The sequence below is a fragment of the Schistocerca cancellata genome, chromosome 3 (assembly GCF_023864275.1).
Source record: "Schistocerca cancellata isolate TAMUIC-IGC-003103 chromosome 3, iqSchCanc2.1, whole genome shotgun sequence".
Taxonomy (NCBI): domain Eukaryota; kingdom Metazoa; phylum Arthropoda; class Insecta; order Orthoptera; family Acrididae; genus Schistocerca; species Schistocerca cancellata.
The window spans coordinates 787,855,999-787,878,431 of NC_064628.1; the positions used below are offsets into that span (position 1 = coordinate 787,855,999).

The 22,433-nt window shown below is 39.6% G+C and overlaps 1 protein-coding gene across 1 annotated transcript in view; it reads right to left on the reverse strand.

Moving 5' to 3' along the window:
* LOC126175840 (endothelin-converting enzyme homolog) overlaps positions 1–22,433 on the reverse strand; it is a 625,659-nt gene that overhangs the window by 143,900 nt on the left and 459,326 nt on the right. The window contains exons 3-5 of the mRNA XM_049922841.1: positions 20,173–20,331; positions 13,145–13,293; positions 477–539 (exon numbers count right to left, since the gene is read on the reverse strand). Of these exons, the coding sequence (XP_049778798.1) occupies positions 477–539; positions 13,145–13,293; positions 20,173–20,331 (371 nt within the window). The remainder of the gene's footprint in view (positions 1–476; positions 540–13,144; positions 13,294–20,172; positions 20,332–22,433) is intronic.

Here is a 22,433-nt window from a genome sequence, read left to right on the forward strand (position 1 = left end):
GAACCAAAATTATCAATATAGGTCAGGAAGTTATGGACTATTGTGGGAAATGTACAGATTCCTTCAGAGGCCATTCAGTGACCACTCAGCTTCAACAATAAATATACTGAACACCAAATTTTCTCCCGCCTTTTCACATTGGATATGTGAAACAATTCTTGGTTCTGATTTCGTAATTTGAAAAGTTTAACAAGCATATAAAACACAGGTCAGTCTACAGCCATCCATTAATGCATCAATTTAATACAAAGAGTTACAAAAAATTACAGCAAGCATACAATAACACTATTTTTCTAAATATTAGTGAATGAGTACAGGACTTTCAAAAAGTTTTATAATTTGCACTTAATACATATTTTATCAAAATAAATTACATGATCAATATTCACTAACAACAGATTAACTTTCCAACATGCTCATAACCAGTTAGATTACATGTAATTTTACATAAACACAAAAATGAAATTGCTATTTACCGCATTCTCTGCTACTCTGTAATAATAGCTTGGGTCAGGGAGTCCCAGCTCAATTGGAGTTATCTGGAAATGAAATTGAATTATTAGATGAATAATCTCAACAACAGTAACAAAAACAAGTAATCAAATCACTACAGTTAGGAGCACAGATACCCCTTTCTCTAGAGCTAAAGAGAAATCAAACAAACTTCAGTTACCTATATTTCTGTTCATTCTTTTAAAATTTGCATCACTGAAAGGCTGAATGCACTTGCACATGGCCAATTTCTAAACTTCCACCTTGTAACACATATGGCTCAAGTTTTTGTTCATTTTTCCAGTTTGTTCCTCAGTTGGTTGTTACCAGTTGACCAGTGTTTTTTTTGGCATCATCACTTGTGCAATTAAAATTCTGATGTACATTTATTCAATGTGTGTTTCATTTTGTATTCAGTGAAAAAGCATAATCAAAGACCAGAACTCATGTTATACTTATATGCATATGTATATGGATATTTCAGATAATCTATTAATACATTTGCTAGCTTTATATGCTGGAAACAGTTTGTATGGATGATCTATTTGTGTGAAACTTTGAATATATATTTCCTATTTTTTTGAATTTCTTACATTTTCAGTGGCCATCTCCTTTTTCTACTGTTACTTGAACTCGTCAGTTTATAAATAATTATGAAAGCACATCTGATACTAATACAAATCACAATTATCAGCTGCCTAGTGACGAACAACACCAAAAATAACAAATTACGTAGATGGTGAATGTGATTACACAATTACACCACTAAAATCTACACAAAAAGCTTTTTTTGTCAAACATTTAAAAAAAACTTCAATTTTGTGCCCACTATGACATCATCATAATTTTCAGCTGTAATTGGTGTATGTCTGGTACACGAGTATCTGTGTGACACTCTCCATAGGTTGCTTGAGATCATTAACTTAAATGGAATCAGACTCTCCAACACTATTAAAAGTTATGAAAAGTTGTAATTCTTGCCATTTCCACCAACCACCAGCAGTACTTGCATTTAGACAGCTGTCATCCCTTTCACATCAAAGAGTCCCTCCCATATAGCCTGTCCACCTGGGGATGGCATATCTGCAGTGATAAAAACTCCCTTGCTCGGTATGGTCACCACGACCTTCACAGACAGGCACTATCCCCCAGACCTAGTCCACAAACAGATCTCCCATGCCATTTCCCCTTACACCCCCAGTCCTCCCACCACTCCCAAGAACCAGCCACAGAGGAGTGTCCCCTTCATCACACAGTACCACACCGGATGGGAACAACTGAACCACATCCCTCGCCAGGGCTTTGATTACCTACCTTCATGCCCTGAAATAAGGGACATCCTACTGTAGCTACTTCCCACCTCCTAAAGTGATGTTCTGTCGCCCAACTGAGCTCCACAACATCCTAGTCCATCCCTATGCCACTCCCAATCCCACCCCTTGCCACAAGGATCATATCCCTGTGAAGGACCCAGGTGCAAAACTTGCCCAATCCACCCACCCAGCACTTCTTAGTCCAGTCCTGTCACAGGTTTACCCTACCCTATCACGGGCCGGGTCACCTGTAGAAGGAGCCATGTCAATTACCAGCTCCGCTGCAATCATTGCACAGTTTTTATATTGATGGACTACCAACCAGCTGTTCACCAGGATAAATGACCACCGCCAAACTGTGGCCAAGAACAGCTGAACATAACACAGTTGATTTAAATGGCTGCTTCACAACCTAAGTCATCTGGATCCTTCCCTCCACCACAAGTTTTTATGAACTGTGCAGATGGGAGTTATCCTTACAACCAATTCCCCACTCCCATAATTATCCTGGCCTCAACCAATGGAACATACCGCCCCACACCCTCCACCCAACAGTTTCCACCCCCTCTGTCCTATCACCTCCTCCCCATTCTCATCTCCCACCCTCTTTATTTGCTGCCCTCTGCCAACACATCTGTCCATCTTCCCCCACGTCCTCCTTTTTTTTGCTCCTTTCCCCCACCTCCCTGCACAACAACCTCTTAACACTGGGCCTTTTAGCATTCTAGTCCCTGCACACTCCACCAGACACCATTTGTCTCTCTCCCCACCCGTACATTACCATCCATTCCCTTTCCCTGCACCCTCCAGATTGCTGCTTGCATCCCACATGGCAGTTGCACTAAGGCCTGAGATGCTGGAGTTGGTGGTCATGAGGCATGCTTGCTTGTGTGTATGAATGGTGTGTGGCTCTCTTTTACTGATGAAAGCTTTATGCAAGTGTCTTTTAATTGTGCCTGTCTGCAACTTAGTGTGTCTCCTTTACAGTAAGTAGCAATCTGTCTTTTCCTACATTGCCGATACTCCTACCTGGAGTTTCAGTAGTTAGATTTTTGTAATAATAATCACTAAAGAGGGTGGTGTTGTGCCTGGTGTTGGCAATGAGCATAGCTACGCAGATCCCTGTAAGCAGCCAGCCCAGTTGCATTTTTACCTTCGGTCTGGCAAGAACTCTTCATAGATATGTGCTGATATTGCAATTTTACTACTTGTTTTTATGAGTCCACAGGGCTTTACTACTAGGTATATTGATGAAAACAGTCCCTTTTGTATGTTCTTACTTGTATAGTTAGACAGGTGTATGTCATAGTGCAGTCTGATTATTTTATTCTTGTTTTACCTGCAGCACTGATTATAGTCATGTAGTGATTAAAATCAATTTGCAACAGAAATAAAGATTTGTGCTTCAATGATCAATGCTGACCCTCCTTTTTTTATTAATACTGGTGTTATGGTCATGGTGCACGTAACACATGATAGAATCCCCACTCAAAAGAATTTATGCTGTTCTTTGGCTATAATTTTTATTCATTTTTGGCTACAGAATATTGAGAAACTTTGGAGTATAATTTTCCACAAATAAAAGTGTCTCACTGAGACTTAGCTGCTGCAAAAAAGGTTTCACTCTCAGCCTCATCACTCATTCAGGTTCACATTTTACAGCTAATCTCAGCTCGGGAAACTGTATCCATCATTAGCAAAAAACGAGATGCCAGTTGTGTTGCAATGCCACATCTTATCGGATATTGCAGTGTGTTGTGTGACTAGACTGAATGAGCTAGCGCAGTGGTTAGTACATTGGACTTGCATTCAGGAGCAGAGCCCATCCAGATTTAGGTTTTCTCTGATTTCCCTAAATCGCACAATGCAAATGCAGTAATGGTTGCTTTGAAAGAGCATGGCATAATACCAATTGAAGGTCCAATTCTGGAATACTGATCTCAGCAGGTGGCATACCAGTGCACAATTTGGCTAGCCTATCAGCAAGTTCAATCCTTGGGGTCCAAGCGTGACTCGTTGTGGCAGTGAGGAAAGCTGGAGTTGGATTTCTGTATCTGAAAAGAGGAGAAGATAGTTAGGTGCTCAGGTGAGCAGCAGATACGTAACACATAAGCAATCAACTGTTGTTGGTGCAAAACTCGCAAGGGCTAGTCCGAAAGGCACCAGTTGACAGTTGTACCTCACAAGGCTGTGGGTCCAGCCTAAGTAATGTCAAAGGTCATGCCAAGCATTATGTGAATCTCCAGTAGTCTAGATGGGACTGGGCCAATGCTGTGTAGAATTGTATCAGAGTAGGGTGGTCCGCATCCCAGTTGGTATTGCTGAGACATCAAAGAGCACTGAGATGTGAGCAGCACGTCCACTTTTGTTGAAGAAGATGGGAAAGCCATGTCAATTGGATGTCAAAGACCTGTCCCAAAAAAGATGAGATTCCTCCACATTGAGGGACTGGCTATCAAGGTACAGATCAAGATGGGGGTGGACTGTACAGTGACAACAGAAATGCATAACGCAGGTCTCGGCAGCCAAAAAATGGAAGCCATGAGGGTAAGCCCAAGACTAGGATCGGTGTATTGCTCACTGCAGTCTGTGTTCAGCAACGTCCATCACAGACAAACAAAAATAAATGCAAAAAAATTATCAGCATACAGAGAGAGGGACACTAAGTCATGCTACTGCCACCAGACCATTGACAGCAACAGTCAAGACAAAATCCTGCAGAATCCCATTCTCCTGCAGAGAAAATGGGGGGGGGGGGGGTTTGCTACGAAAGGTGCCAACCTGTACCTGAAAAGTGCAATAGCAAAGAAAGCTCCTGATAAACATTGAGTTCAGGCCATGGAGGCTCCATTCATGTAAGGTGGCAGAGATGTGGTTGCACTGTATAGTATCACAAGCTTTGTACAGATCAAAGAAGACTGCAGTAAGGTACTGTTACCTGCCGTAAGCTGTTCAGGTAGCAGACTCAGGTGGACTAAATTATCTGCAGTAGATCAGCCTTGGTGAAAACAACCCTGTGTCAAAGCCAAATGGTCCCAGGATTCAAGGATCTAATACAGCCTTTGACTCACCATACATTCAAGTGACTTGCTCAAGACATTGGTTAAACTAGTTGAACAATAGCTGGCCACTGAAGAGGTGGTTTACCCAATTTATAAAGAAATAAGTAAAGAACAAAGTGTAGGAGGGGGGACTTAAAGATTGCATATCGTTACCACAGTATCTAAATGGATCTGAAAGGCCTCCGCTCACAATGCAGTATAAGAGGAACCTAGGAACTGAAAACATTCATGCACAGTACCGTACAGACACCACCAGAGGCTCATAAAGGCCCGATCCAGTTCCAGCAGAAATGTCAGTGAATGATATTCCTGCAATACAACACAAGCTATGGAGTAGAGAGAAAGAAGAGACTACAATTCTGGAATGTGAAGATGGGAGGAGAGTGGTACAAGAAGCCATACAGACATTGCAAGGGCCAGTACCAGTTGTTGAGATGAGTCACTGTCTGTCACTGGTAAGAATGGTGTAACATCCATGAATGTAAGATCAGATCCTGCTTGACAAGTGGATGGGGGGGCCACAATTCCTGAGGTGGAGAGGGCAGGGAGGGACGAAGGGGACAGGGGGAGCCTCATCCTGAACGTTACACATCTTCTTCGTCTTCTCCTTCGGAAGACAAGAGAAGGAGTGCTCAGGAAGAGAGCAAACTGCAGCAATATCAAGATTTGAAAGAGAACAAGTGATCATGAGGACCAGAGAGAGTGAGACTGTGTCCTACTTGAAGTATGAGGCTTCTTGTCCTAGAGATGACAGAGAGGAGGGTTCCTAGAGGAACCCCATCCATGGCAGTTGCCAGAGAAGAGGGTTTCTTCATCAGCCGAGGAGAAGGAGCAGTTCCATGATGGGAGGGAACAGGAACTACCAGGGGGAAGGAAAGCAAAAGGGGCCAAGATGGAGGCAGGGAAGAAGAAAGAGGAGGAGAGGGTGCAGCAGAAGCAAAGGTAGAAGTTAAAGATACCAGGTGGAAACAGTCAAATTTCTGTCAGAACTCAGAGTAGGGTAGATGGTTGAGAGTTTTGAATACGTGAACCTTCCTTTCCTTTTCATAGATCAGTCAATCCGATGAGCGAGGAGAATGTGGACCAGAACAGTTCACTCACTTGGGTGAAAAGACACCCCACATGGAGATGACAGCATCAGTTGCTGCAAACAGGATTTGCCTCACATTATGAAGACACCGGAAACCAAGCATGGGATGTGGGATGTACAGCCTCATGTCACAACAGTAAACCACAACTTTGACTTTTTCTGGAAGGATACTCCCTCAAAAGCCAGGATGAAAGGGCCAGTATCAATGTATTTGTTCTTAAGACTCGCTGAATGAAATGAATGTCGTGGAGTGCCAGATTAGTCCTGACTTCCTCATCTGATTGAAGGAGGAGGTCCATGTGGAAAATATGGCCCTGGGTCATATTACGGAATGGTGAGGAGTAATGCTCTCCGAGATGTCTCCTACATGCTTGTAAGCAGGGAAGCCGACTGACTGGCAGAAGAGGTTTTAAGCAGCAGGCAACCAGGTTGCATCTTAGCAAGTAAGTCAACTTCACCAAACTTAGCTTCAGTGTGTTCTACAAAAAAGAGCAGTTTGGTAGTGACAAAAGTGTCTCCGTCTGTCCTGGAATAAAGCAAATAAAGGGGAAAGAGTTTCACCCTAAGCCAGTGGGCCTGGCCCTCCTTCCAGGAAGTGACGATGGAGGGGAAGGCCAAGCAAACAAAAGTAGGAGCAGAGAGAGAACAGTTCCTGTCTGAAAAGGCAGCCACAGAAGAGAAACCAGAAGTATGGAGCTTAGCAAGCTTCACGTGCAGAACGTCTGCCTTGGTACCACCCACTACAATCAGGGGCTCACGTCGTGGGTGCCATCCAGCCACAGCATGGGTTTATAGGCACAGTGGCTGTTTCAGGGAGTTCTGATGCCCCTAAAAGAGCTGCAACCACTCCTAGGCATACACAAGGTGGTGACAGCTCAGATACCACAAGTGTGAACCTTGTATTTTCAGGGGTCTCAGACAGATGGGTACATAACAGCCCCACCATACGCACTGGCCACATGTGCTGGTGACCTAGAGGAGGGAGGGAGGGGAGGTGTGGGGAGGGGGATATGGCAGAGGAGGAGGGGAACCCACAGTGTAGATGCTAGGGAGCGAGTTCTTCCCCAAATGACTCACACTACATATAGTCTGCTCTGATGTACAATTATTTTACTAAAATTCTTATATTTCTTTTAATTAAAAGAAAAAAGGAAAAGATCTGTTATCCAGATAATGGGTAGCATATTTACTATGTTTCAGAAGTTGACAAATGTAACAAATAATTGCACAATGACATTTCACAACTGTAAGTATCACAGTAGTGGCCAAAGATAAATTTGCTATAATGTGTATGTAAATATATATAAATGGATACATTGATGTAACTTAAACTGAGAATCATCATACACAATTCCTTTCCAATTCAGGTCTTGAATCATAAGATTGATAGCCCTGGACAGGACTGGACAATATCATGTGCAGATTCACTAACAATAAACAGTCATTTCAATCTAAGAAAGCCTTATAAACTTAACAACACATCATACATGAAATTTGGTTTCCACAATCAACACCAGTGAAACTGGAATGCACAGTGCACACTGGACATCTCCAACAAGAAACTGTGGCCAGCAGTTTGATGAAAGCACCAGTCAAACATTTTTACAAGGAGGACACCTGAAGTGATTCAAAAGATGCCATCCTGTACTGTCGACATCCATCAGTTGCAGAATTTTAGAACATACTCTGAGGTCAAACATAGTGAGGTATCTCAAACAGAATGGCCATCTCCATGCCAACCAGCATGGGTTCTGACACCACTGGTTGTGCCATCCCGAAAGCCATGGATCAAGGCAATCAGGTGGATGCAGTAGTCTTTGACTTCCAAAAACCTTCGACTCACTACTGCACCAATCTTTATTAACAAAATCAGGGTTACATGGGGGTATCAAATGAAATTATTGACTGGATCAAGTATTTCTTGGTACAGAGCCTACAGCATATTATCTTTGATGGAAAGTAATTGACAGATGTAGAAGTGACCCCAGATGTTTCCCAGAGAAGTGCCTTGAAAGCTTCTTGCCCATATTTTATGTTAATGATCTGGCAGACAACATTAATTGTAATTTCAGACTATTTGCAGATGATGCAGTAATCCATAATGAACTATAACCCAAAAAAAGTTGCACAAATACACATCTGGATCTTGGTAAGATTGTCAATTGCCTTAGATTGGAAATTTGCTTTAAATGTTCAGAAATATAGAACCGTGAATATAACAAAACACAAAACATACTATTCTGTGAATACAACATCAATTTGTCACAACTGGAATCATTCAACTCATTCAAATCACAGGTGTAACTATTTCTGGAGATACGAAATGGAATGGTCATAGAGCTCGACCACAGACAAGGCAGATGGTGGGATACTGGGAAACTGCAATTAGTCTACAAAGCCGACTGTTGTGTAACCCACCTTAGATTACTGCTCAACTGTGTGGGGACATATCAAACAGGACTAACAGAGGATAGTAAACACACACAAATACGAGCAGAACTAATGGTCACAGGTCTCTCTAGCTCACAAAAATGTGTCATGGAAATGCTGAAAAGTCTGACTTGACTATCACTTGAAGGTAGAGAACAACTATCCTCTGAAAGCCTGCTTACAAATTTTCAAGAACCAGTGTTAAGCAAAGAATCTACGGTGACTATAATTAAAGTTCCAGTTACAAAACACTACAAAATATGAACCACTGTTCAGAACAATGTCAAATTTGAATGTAATATTATCAAATGGGACAGGGGGGAGGGGAGGGGGGGATATGGATGGTGCCATAAGTGGCAGATCATATGAAATAAAAGAGTACACATTTGTTTCTCAGCTTGGGTCTGAGATGGTCAGGATCATGACTGCCTCAATGCAGGATCATGTGCTGCAGATAAAACTCTTTTACAAGAATGGTGAGTGTGTGCCAGTAGCTCTGCAGAGGTTACGGGCACGCAAGGGTATGAAGAAAGACGTGGGACTGAAGTCTGCCAAGGATCTGGAGAAAATGATTACAAAATTTGAAACGACATGCTGTTTTGAACTGCTGCGTGTCAGAGGGAGGAAAATAACTGATCCAATATCGGTAGAAGATGTGGCCACAGCACTGCAAGAGTGGTCGCGCAGTGGTGTGCAGACATGCAGTGCATGGTGAATTGCCCAAACTTTGGCCACGTCTGTGGGCAAGGTGCATAAAATTCTAACAAAACATCCTGCACTGCTATCCATTTGCTTCATGCTGACCTGCCGAGTGAAATGACATTTGTTCAAGAATTTCTTTCTTTCATGGAAGTGGACAATTATTAGAAATGGAGCATTCTGTGGACATACAAAGCCTATTTCCATTTCCAGAGGCATGTCAATACACATAACTGAAGAACATGGGCAGCAGAAAATCCACTCGCACATGAACCAGTGCTACTTTGTAATGTCTCTTGCAGCGGTCTCTCCGCGATATTTTCAGAAATTTTATAAATTATATAACTCAGTACATATCTCAAAATATCTCTTCTTATCTTACCGATTATCAATGCAAAGTAGTTTCAAGACCAATTATTCCTTGTAGCATCCATTTACTCCATGGAATAGCTTCTCTGCTATCTATGTTTTCTCTTATGAAAAGAATAGGGGACTTATTGCCGATTAGTCGTGAAGGAAGGATGTATATGTATGTATTGTTGAGCTAGTCGCCATCTTGATGAGATTCTGTATGAGAAGGAATTTAATACATGAACTAAACTAAAGTAAGTGTGTTCACGTATTATTTAACTGATTATTATTGACAGTGTCTGCTTACTATGCTGTGTTGCACGGGATCAGTGGGGAACGTCTGATTTACACTGGACGAACCTGCCATTTTGTATGCTCAAGATATCCAGTTACTTCAAATAAATAGGCTAACACGGTCTTACCAGCAGATCTCCGGTCTTCCCCATGTGATCACCGAAAGTTAATAATTATTACAAATGTTTCCAGGACATCAACTGACAATTTTCGTCGCACCGAGACTTCGAAATTGCTTCACTGCCTTATGGAATTTAAGTTAAGCTCAATTTAATCAGGATAGAACAGTATTGAACTGTGTGAATGTGATAAGCCTGCTTTGTCAATGAAAATTCCCTTAATATACGCATGTTTTTACTATCCTGATCAGTGAAGCTAAATCAGGCCGGTGTGAGAGAGGTTTTTAAATTTTAGATCCCACACAAAAGATATTAAAACTTCATTCCGCAGAGGTAACTGTGTGGTGCGGGTTGACAGCATCATTTATTATGGGGCCATAATTTTTTCGAGGAGATGGGTCCTGTGAGTCCTGTTACCTGTACCATCACTGGTAAATGCTATGAGAGTCTGTTGCGCACCAATGCCATTCCAACACTTTAACAGCATGGATGTGTGGGTAGGATCATTTTTAAGCAAGATGGCACTCCTCCACACATTGCATAACCAGTGAAACAGCATCTGCAGAGTCATTCTGAAAATGCTACAATTATCAGCAGTTACTCCCCTACAGCCCAGTTGTCCAGATGACCAAATCATACTCTGTGTGACATCTGGCTATGAGATTATCTGAGAGATGCTGTGTTCAGTGCTCTGATTACAAACGTAGCTAAATTGAAGGCACACATTGCACAACACTTTCTGAGATGCTTCTATTTCTTATGGAACATACTGCTTCTCGATTTCAACTTGTGGTAGAAAATGGTGGACAGTATATTAAACACATCTTGTGCCAGTCTCATGATAATTACACAATAATTTCATTGTTATTTTTTATGTGGTTTACAGCGCCATAATATTTTCCCCTTCTTTGATAATATTCCATTCAAATTTGACATCATTCTGAGCAGTGGTTCTTTTTTTACACCATTTTGAAACTGGTACTTTAATGAGAACCATCCCGTATAATTAAGCCCTATACAATGGACACAGAGGTATTTAAACTGTCATTCTTCCTGTGCTCAATATGCAAATTAAATGAGAAGAAACCCTAATATGAGGCAGAATTACACATATATTTCACAGCAGTTTCAAAAAATATGTATGTGGATGTCTACATAATTAAAATGGTGCAGTTTAACTTTGACATCATCACAGTGTGTCCTAATGAAAAATTGGTCATACTTAGAATTACAGTTAGCATGTCTCAGACACTGGAGACTACAAAGCCACATCTACCTTTTGACACATCCATCTTATTCTTAACACAAAACTGAATTACTTTTTGTGTGGAAAGTTGAGTCCCCTTTAACACACAGCTGACATTTTGATCCACTAACTCTGCTGCAGGCCTAAAATGTTAATTACAAATGTGTGGGTCACCGCTGATTTCACAAATGAATTAAAAGTGTTCTTAACAAGTCAATATCTGTAAGCTTCAGACTTCAATAAAAGGTGCAGCTGGAAATACTTCCAAAATACCCCTCTCTAATTGACTGTCATGATGTAAAATAGATCTGTTGCTGTGCAGGATGGGATCAGAAAATATCCTTTTTACTGTAAAATTCAACAATTTATTTTTACTGCCATTAGTTATAAGTGGCTCATATGATTCCAACACATTTTGATTTTTTTTTTGTCTTTTAATCTATTATCATCCTTCATTATACTCGTGAGATTATTACGAAACAAACCATTCTCCTTTTACCAGTAACGAAGATAGAAATCACACCACTTTCTTCACATTATGATTACATTTCCAGATTTAGGTTAAATCAGGTATACAAAGAAACACTAACGGGTTGTTGTTGTTGGGGAAGGAGACCAGACAGCGAGGTCATCGGTCTCATTGGATTAGGGAAGGACGGGGATGGAAATCGGCCATGCCCTTTCAAAGGAACCATCCCGGTATTTGCCTGGAGCGATTTAGGGAAATCACGGAAAACCTAAATCAGGATGGCCGGACGCGGGATTGAACCGTCGTCCTCCCGAATGCGAGTCCAGTGTCGAACCACGAAACACAAACGACTTTGTCAGTGCCAGGAGTTATAATCCACACCGTAATTAAACCAATTTTAGCACACAATAGAAAAATGCAATATCTCTGTACAATAATTTCTCTAAAATTTGTATTTATGTTCAGAGGAAAAGCAGAATGGAAATTGTTAAGGCTTTCGTGGCCACTTGGCGACAAACTGCCTATTGGCTTCTATCTCGGGTTCTTTGGCCAACGTTTATCTAATGATTTTACTGACGTTTCACCAACAAGAGTGGCTGGTATTGTCAAAGCTTCACCCTCCATTGCCGGTGGTGAACTGGAGCTGAGCTCATGGCCGCAGACTATATGTACCCGGCACGCCAACATCCGAGGGCTTCTCCACGGTCATTCGCTGCAGTACGGGAACCCAGGATCGTTTACTGTTAGGATTTCCTCTTTTTTGTTGAAACTGTTCGCATGTTTTTGTATTTCTACAGCTTCTCTGAACAAGTGCGTGTGATAGTGCTTCTCTACAGTCAGCACTTCCGTGTTGGCGAATTTTATTACGTGGTCAGATCGGCAAAGGAGAGAAGGGACCCACTTGCAATGTCGGGAATATACCGTATATCATGCACATGCGGAAAAGTTTATGTTGGAAAGACTGGACGATCAGTCAACACCAGTATCAAAGAACATAAGCGACGTTGCAAGTTGGGGCAGGTGGAGAAACCAGCCATGGCAGAGCACGCACTGAGTAAGACTGACCACGTAATAAAATTCGCCGACACGGAAGTGCTGTCTGTAGAGAAGCACTATCACATGTGCTTGTTCAGAGAAGCTGTAGGAATACAAAAACATGTGAACAGTTTCAACAAGAAAGAGGAAATCCTTACGGTAAACGGATCCTGGCTTCCTGTACTGCAGTGAATGACCGTCGCAGGTAGCAAGAGGAGAACCGCACCAGAAATTACCGCGGAGAAGCCCTCGGACGTTGGCGCGCCAGGTACATACAGTCTGCAGCCGGGAGCTTGGCTCCAGTTCACCACCGGCAATGGAGGGTGAAGCTTTGACAATGCCAGCCACTCGTGCTGGCGAAACGTCAGTAAAATCATAGTGCAATTGTTCTGAAACATGTTTGGGGATTAATAAATTACAAGTTGTTTGTCTAATAGGTATACCTGAATTCCTATAGTTCAGTCCGCAAACATGGTTGCAACTTGAGCTTCAAAACTAAGATCTATATTAAGCTTAATTAACTCAATTTAAAAATGTTTAGTACCTGAATAATATTTCTTTCTGGATTCCTGTTATCAGGAACTACAGAAACTCTAAAGAAGGGTGAAACGCCGTACTTCTTATGAAGCTTGATCAAAGTCTTCTTATAGTCAAACGACTGCACAGAAAAGTCTCTCAGTACGTGCCAGCCACCTGCCAAAATACAAACACTGAAATGCATACTTCTAGTTTCTGCATACAACTACAGTCAATTTTGTGGAGGAACCAGATTTAGATGTGATACCGAAATCTGAGGAGCAGTCAGGTCATTGTTTCTTTAAGGCTAGTAAGCATAGACAGAGGATTAGGAAGATAGGGTACAAGATAGCAATGCAGCAGGTTTGATGGTGGTGGTGGTGCTGAGGGGGAGGGGGGGGGGGGGGGGAGGGAGGCAGAGACAAAAACAAAACATCTACCATCTTTTACAGACTATAAGACAAGCCTTAATTTTAAGCAATTTTTTTAAATAACATTTTTACCAATTTCATTATTAGATTGCAAAGACAGACAAAAAAATTCTTAGTTTATAAAACTAAAGTGCTCTTGCAAATGCATGAATATCATCATCTGAAATTCTTCTTCTTTTTCTTCCTCTTCATTGTTTTCCTCATATAGAAAATGGTCTTCACTGGCATCGAGTGTTACTTATTCCACACTTCTTGAAAGATTTAACAATAATGTCTTCTCTCACTCTAGACCCAAATGTATTATCCATTAACACACTTGTTTGATTGTAGCCTGTGTTAATGCTCCCTGCAGTGTGAATTCATGTTGGGTTTCATCCATCATCCATTTGTTTCATTCCTCTCTCATATGCACTTTAAATGGTTTATTTATTGGGACATCAAGAGATTGCAATTGTTAAGTAAGTTCTCCTGCAATAATAGCAAGCTTTGTATTTCCATACCTCCCTGTTCACAGAATTTTTCAAATAACTACTAAACTGACCTAGCACAAGAAGAAACCCTTCTTCAATAAAGCACTGTTCTTCTCTCCCACACTCTGTTAATACATAATTTCATACCAGACTCGTCCATCGAACCCTTTTCATGTACGTGAAAAACAACAACTAGTTTAATTTCAGAAGGTACTGACATTCTTTTGCACTTGAAAATTTCATTGGTTTGCATTTATTACTGTCAGCACAACATGAAAAAACAACAGCGTAGTGCATTTTTTCATGTCCATTTGTTTTTATAGTTACAGTTTTAGATCCTTTCATGGCAACAGTTCTGTTACTCGGGACATCAAATGTCAGAGGAGTTTCGTCCATATTCATTATTTGGCATACTTCCACACAGGTTTTCTTTCGATGTTGAATAAAGTGATGGAAAGATAATATTTTCTCTTCCTACTCTTTGTGGCATCTTGGTTTGGTTTGCATGCTAAGTCCATCACACTTCATAAACTTACAGCACCAACTAACTCCAGCCTTCAAGTCTGTTAAGTTCCACAGTTCCACATGTTTCTATTAATTCCAATGCCATTTTGGGTGGTGTCCTCAAATCCATTTCAATATGTCACATTCTTGTTCTGGACATTTTGCATTCAGTCCTCTATTTGCACTTTTAGGCTTTTTTCAGTTCCTTATTAGCCCACCAACTGCGAATGGTTTTTTCAGTTGGTGGAGGGTTCAAATGCAGCTCAGCTGCTCTGTTTCCATGTTCCTATGTGTATGTTATTACTTTCAATTTTTAGCCCACATTATACGAATATCTCCCCCCCCCCCCCCTCCCCCCAAATTACAAAACTAGCTGCTAACAAAAACGTTGTACTGCTACCAGTAATACAAATCACTTTCAGTTCAAGTTCACTGGCACCATAGACTGCAAAGACGCATCATAGGCTAGACACTGATCTTGTTTGTGATGGCTGGGGAGACAGTGTTAGCAATCTTGTGAATCGCTGCAACTCACATTCACCACATTAATGAACTGCTGCTGCCCATTGAATCCAATGTTGCCAAATAGAGATAGATTCCCCAAGGCATCGAATATGTGGCCATTTTTAAGACACGGGAATTTTAAATCAAACACTGGACATCTTTGTATAAATTTTGAATATAGGATACACTTGAATCTTGGAGGCAATGTTCTGAAGAAAAAATTGCATCTTATCACCCGTAAAATCTGGCATCTACTAAATTAATGCATATGAACTGTGACAACTATAATATACTAAAAATGTCACACAGCACAATACAAGAAATGTTGGACATAGTAAATTCTCTATTTATTTATCATGTATATCTTATTGTAACATATTGCTGCACATCATATTACTTTTATCTCTTTTAGGTAAGACCTCTCATTGTTTCTGTCTTTTTATTCACTGAAAAGGTAATCAGATAAACATTTTTCAGTTAGCTCTGAAACAAAATCTGCCTTCGACAGAAGTACAAAAAGTAACTGCATGCAATAATTATGTTAACTAGGTTCATAGACTCCTTTATCTTCACACAAATAAAGATTTTATGTAGCACTCCTTTGGAGAAACCTGCATAAGTATACATTTTTACTACAAATTACACATTATCAGCAGAGTGTGATGGTTGATTTTTCTTTAATCCTTCAATGATATTAATAATGGAAAAGATCTCCATGATTGTGAATGAGGAAAGCTGCAGAATCACAAATCAGTGAAACAGATGTAACTAAATAAGCAAATGTCGAGAAAGAATTTTAAACTTCCAAAACACCATTTAAAATTCTATTTCCAATCGCCAGAGAATATGGAACTAAAAATTTACTGTAAAATAAAAGGCAATAATATATTTAACATGGAGCTTGGTTTAATGAAAAGATTGCTCTTTACTATTCTGGTGGAAAGGTGTTGCTATTCTGCTGCATAATTCATTGAGGAATGTTACACAGTTCCAACAAGTAGACAATGCATTGAAAACTATGATAAGTATTTGTGTTGCTGTATCTCAGAATAGTACATAAAATAATGCAAACTTTTGTATTTCATCAAAAAGTTTTCTTATAGCGAAACTTGACATGTTTCCTATACATAAAATTAATGAGGTGAACAAATCAGATTTCACACGAACGCGAACAGACTTTTCCTCCCTACGGTCAATGAAGACTAGTAGGGAAGATGGTTAGACTCTTTATGATTACTGAGTGACCATGGTTCATTCCTTTAATACAGTTTTGGTCAAATTACATTAGTTGATGTAAGACTGAATGAAAGGGAAGTCCTGACTAGAACACAAACTATGAAAAGAGTAAGTACAGGCAAGAAATGTACATAAACTTGTAAATAAACTTTTTGATACTGATGTACCTCACTGCAAGCATGTCCCCCCCCCCCCCCTTTTCCACTAAAACACACACACACACACACACACACACACACACACACACACAGCAGTTAGCTAAAATTTTATGTTGCTTTCCTACCACTCAACTATATGGTAAATGATTGCCTTTATCCTTTACTCCTACCACAAAGTTAAACTAAAGCTATTTTTGCTCTAGTGATAACAATTTACATTTCTTCAAAATTTAATTACACACAATTTGGTTGAGATTTTACACGTGTTAGAAATGTATCAGGCTATCTGATAACACAAGAAAGTTTGGTAGAAAATAATGAACAACATAAGTCACCCTTGCTGCCCTAAGATAAATGTAATTGTCACTGCATAGTTTGCCAAATTTTCCAAGAAGTGTTTAATTATTTGACACACTCCTCACCACAATCGTAGTACAATGAAGTTACAGATACGTGGATGTACAAAAACTGTGGGTGTTGCAATTTGTTAACAGCTACTGGAAGTCTGCAGAATGAATTTGTGTATATCATAAAACAGCTGATTCCAAGGGAGCAAATGGATAATGCTTGTTTCACAGCAATTCCCACAAACAACATTATTTTGATGTCACGCGCAATATCAAGGACCACATGATCGGCTATCAACTTTGTGACAAGGAAGAATATGAATATTATTGCTCCTCGATTCACTTGCAGCAATTTAAGCTGTCCTCCTAGATTCCTGCCTAACCACACACTCAGAAGTCACAACATTTTTGGAAATAAAGAGACAAATATTTGTGAGAAGAAAAAATACAAATTTTATTGCCGGTCATTTTAGTGGCAGCATTTACAGCTGTATTATTAGGTTCCTTCCTAACCACACACATGGAAATTGCCACATATTTGGAAACAAGGAGTGAAACACATATATACAAATTTTATTGTTACTCGTTTCAGTTGCAGCAATTAAAGCTGTCCTTTTAGATACCTACTTAACCACATACTCAGAAATCACTAAATATTTATTTCATCCTTCATGCTCAGATTGGACTGAATGCGAATAACATCCACTACTGCAGAATATACTTGTATTACATTCATAATAAAATAATGACTTTATTCATTATGTGTGATGTTTAACTCCAGTCTGGTTACCATATTCTATCTCAAAGACTTGAATCACTGATGTGCTATTAAGTGACATTTATTGATAATGGTAATGTGTTTGTTATAAATTTTCAGTGTTCCATTACACTGAAATGGTACTGCAAATTAGACGACAAGTGTGTTTCATTCTTAATTTGTAAATTGTTGATGATAATAGCTCACTCCTAGGACAGCACTCTTATACGAAGGTATTAACCATCAATAAATCATTACATGACATTTTATTATAGCAATAATTATAATAAATTATTCCAAGAACAATGTATTTTTGTAAAACATCAATACATGTGCATGAAATCTTGTGAGAGGTCTGTATCAAATGCTAACAAAAGTTGATAGCCCATCATGCGGACATCAATATTGTGCGAGACGTCAAAATGACGTCATATTTGTGGGAATTATTGTGAAACGAGCATTACCCAGAGCAAACAGGCAAAGAAAAAGGTAATAGAATGGAATAAAGGGAAACTAATGACTAGCAAAGAAAGACATGGGAAATTCCTCTTTCAAAACAGTGAAAACCAGCAAATCACATGTAAAAAATATAAATTTTTCGATATTTTTCAGCCAATGGCCCATTTTACACTCAACTTTAAAAGTCTCAATGTCTTGACATTTAGAATCTACTTAATCTGCTATTAAAAACGTGCAGGAAGAGCGGTAGAGTTTTCTTTGTCCCATTATAAAATGCTGAAATAAAATTAACTGAAATATAGCTTGGTCTATCGGTTTACTAAATCCTTCCTTTTCTATATAGCTGGGCTAATGGAAAGGAAGACAAGTAGTTAAATACTACCACAAGATGTAAATTTCTGTTCAGTATCTTCCCCTTTTTTTTGGCTGATGTCTGCCCTCCTTCGAGATGAGACAGGCAACATTGGATAATAAGTATAAGAGACATCTTACACCTGATTAAATGTATGCAATATTTTTTGTACTTTATAGTATTAAATTTAACTTTTATCTTCCATGTTTGGAAACTAAATTTATGCAAGTTAGCATTTTCTCTCTATTACGTCTTTCTTACACTATTTTTGTCTACACTTTCTTTGTGTTTCCATGTTTATATTTTTTTTTGCAATTTCTTCAGTAAATGCAACATTTACTGCTTGGTTGTTTCACCACATTTTTCTTATACTGGATAAATGTTTTTATAACTGCAGTACACAAAGTACTTTTGACATAATTATTAGTCATGAATACCAATGAATAAATGCCTACTATTATTTTTATTCTGCTGCATTTTCTTCATTCTGTCACATTTTCAACTAGCTCCGTCCTCTCCTTCTCCCTCTTTTCAAATGCTAAATTCTTTTAAGCTCTATTTCTCTCCCCTGCCCCTTATTTCCTCCATAGTCTAACTTCCCCTCCCCTTCACACTTCCCATACACTCCAAATACCATACTCTCCCTGTCATCTCTTTTCTCTTCGCAGTTTTAGAGATTTCTTCAGTTCTCTTTTTACTTCCACCATTCTTTTATTTGTTCTTTTCCTTCACTGTTGATGCTGAAAAAGATTATACTTTAATCCGTTTTGCCTCTAATGTTTCCTTGGTACCACCTCAAGTTCCTCTTTCACATAAGTGACTTCATTTGGCAATATTGCAGTTCAATTTAAAATGAAAGTTACTATTCCATGTTTCATCAGGTGAAATGAATTTCATTTCACTTTGATAATAAATAAAAATTTAACTCTGATGTAACATTAATAGGTGAACATGTTGCTCTCAAAATCACACAATCACACTGAATGACAAACCATGCTCTGATGCTGAATCTTATCAACAGATGCAAATGAGAATCAAAGTTTCATTTTTCTTATACAGTCTCATTTGTGATTTTTTTAAAGACAATTCAGTAGTGGTTCTGGTGTAGTGGCAGATCACTACAAATGCCAGCAGGATCCTAATGAAACTCATTTTCCAGTGTAAATGCCAATTAGTGGTAGTCTGCTTGAAAAGTCTGTTGGAAACAGGACACTACACATAAAATGGAAAGTGCCCACAATTGTCAGAGGGGTTATTTTTTATGAGTATTAATCTGTGCAGAGAAGGAATACATTGGGAGATAATTTCCTTCACGCCTGTGGAGGTGATGTTAATGGTAAGTGCGTTTATCTAGTTACAGTCTAACCAAGTAAAATGCAACAAAGAAGTACTGTATATCTCTTGAATGCTTGGACTGTTAGAGAGAGCATGATCATTTTTGCTTAGACAAATCTACAAGCCTTCTTTACATTCTCAATTTGTACCTTCCATACTTAAAATTGTGAGGGACACGCTTGATAGTTTTGGACAATAAACACTTAAATATTAACCATCCAAATAATATCTTTGGCTGTATCACTTTCTTATTTTTGGTAACAAAGAGAAACACAGTCATGAGCTTTGTTTTGGAGCAGACAAGGAACTGTGTCAATGGTACACCTACAGTAATGTGAGTAAATGAAAAGACTTTTCTGAGAAGTGGACTACGAATCTTGCCTCAGAGTAGAATAACTGTTTCTATAGTTATATGAAGTACTTTTGAAATTAATTAGCTTTTGGAATGTGAATTTTATGTGATTATTACTGAAACATCATTAGTAGTATGAAATATAACTTACCAAGTTCATTAATAATCCTAAGCAAAGGTCTGTCCCCATCAGCTTCTATACTGTCCAGTTCCATGCATGACTCATACAAGTTTTTCATTTTCCAGGCAATTGATTCAATTTTATTTGGTTGAGGTAGTTTCACAATCAGCGACCTTGCCACCTCATTATCTGGAGCAGAATAACGACATTTATTAGAAGCGACCTTAAATATTAAACACAGACATTTTCAGTAAAGTGAAGTAGAATAATACGTATCAAAATAGATAATATACATATTCCATGTGTGTGAAAAAAGACACTGTACGTACATTCTGTTCCAATTAACAGCTCGGTTATTTGTGACAAGGTGTGTTAAAGCAGCTGCATCCCTGCTAACTTTTTGTATAGTTCTTTGGATCACGAATAATATTTATACATTCTAATGATAGTAGTAGTTTTTTTATTAAAAAAATGGAATTAAGCTACTCTTCAATGTTAATATTTGCCATGACGTATTCCATATACCCACAGATTTTCCTAGATGGGATCTGCAGAATTGCAACATTTGACACTGACAGATAAAGCCATAGACAGGAGAAGGGCAACATCCAGGAAGGTGGCACACTGGGTTGAGCAGGACCAGGTGAGGCAGATGGAAGAGAAAGTGTTGAGATTCTGAAGGTCTGAGAACAGCGTGTCTTGGTCCTGGCTCCAAATGATGAAGATATCATCAATGAACCTGAGCCAGAAAAGAGGTTTGGGGTTTTGGAAAGATAGAAAGGTTTCCTCTAGGTGGCCCATAAACAGATTGGCATAGAAGGGTGACATGCACGTGCCAATGGCTGTGCCGCAGACTTGTTTTTATACTTTCCCTTCAAAGGAGAAGTAGCAGTGCATTAGGATTATATTAGTAAGATGTATGAGGACTGAGGCAGTGGGTTTGGAATTTGAAGGACATTGGGAGAGGTAGCACTCAATAGTGGCAAGACCATGAACATGAAGGGTGTTGGTGTATAGGGAAGTGGCATCAGTAAAGTGTGGGAATGTTAGAGAGTCAGTGAAGGAAATGGTTGGCATCCTTTTATGTTGGAGGCTAGATTTTGGACAACTGGGTGGAGATGTTCGTCAATAAGGGGCGAAATCTTTTCAGTGAGGGCACAATAATGGGCTACTATGGGGCATCCAGGATTTTTGGGTTTGTGGATTTTGGGGAGCTTGTAGAAGGTGTACAGGTTGTCACAGGCATGAGGGCAGAAATGGATTCGGGGAAGAGGGCCTGATAAGGGCCTAAGGTCTTAAAATATATTCTCCACTCCCAAAATTATCCCTGTCTCAATGTACAATAATCTACTATCCCCACAACTTCCACCCAACAGTTTCCATTCCCTCTGTCCTACCACCTCACCCCAATTCATGTCCCACACCCTCACTGTGTTCCACTCTCTGCCAGTGCACCCACTAATCTTTTCCCCTTTTCAGCTCCTCTCCTTTTCCACTCCCACCCCCCACCCCAAGTATTTTCTGTGACCTGTTAAAGGCCCTTGACTATGTAAATCACAACATACTTACATGCAAATTACAATATTATGCTGTCACAGGATTTTCTGGAAACACACACAACATAAACTATTTGGTCAAAAGTATTCTGACACCTAATAGTGTACATTAATATGGAATGTGTCAACCCTCTGCTTTTAGACAGCTTGAACCCTGCTGAGGGCACTTTCAGTCAGGTGACTGAATATCTATGCAGGAATGGCAACCCATTCTGCCATAAGAGCTGAAACCAGAGAAGGTACAGATGTTAAAGCTGGCATATAGAGCAAGGTCAACGATCTGAGTCATCCATTGGGTCCAGGTCAGGACTTGGGGTAGGCAAATTCATTTTAGGATTGTCATTAGTCACAAACCATTGCATCACAGATGCTGCTTTATGACAGTGCACATTGTCATGCCAACACAACCAATCGTTGTCTCCCAACTGTTGCTCTGCTGTACACAATACACAGTGCTGTAAAATGTGTTCATATGCTTTCATATTTAGCAGTTTCTTAAGCACAATAGGGGGATTACATCCTAATCACGAATAATGTCTCATACTGTAACACCACTTCCTCCTGTTGTCACTGCATATGATGGCAGGTAACATTCTCCAAGCATTTGCCAAACCCAAACGTTTCCACTGAAGTTATGGTTTACCTATGGTTGTTCATTTGCATTTTCACTTCACAATCACTTCACCAACAGCTGACTTGGGCAGCTTTAGTAGAGTTCAAATATCCCTAGTGGAT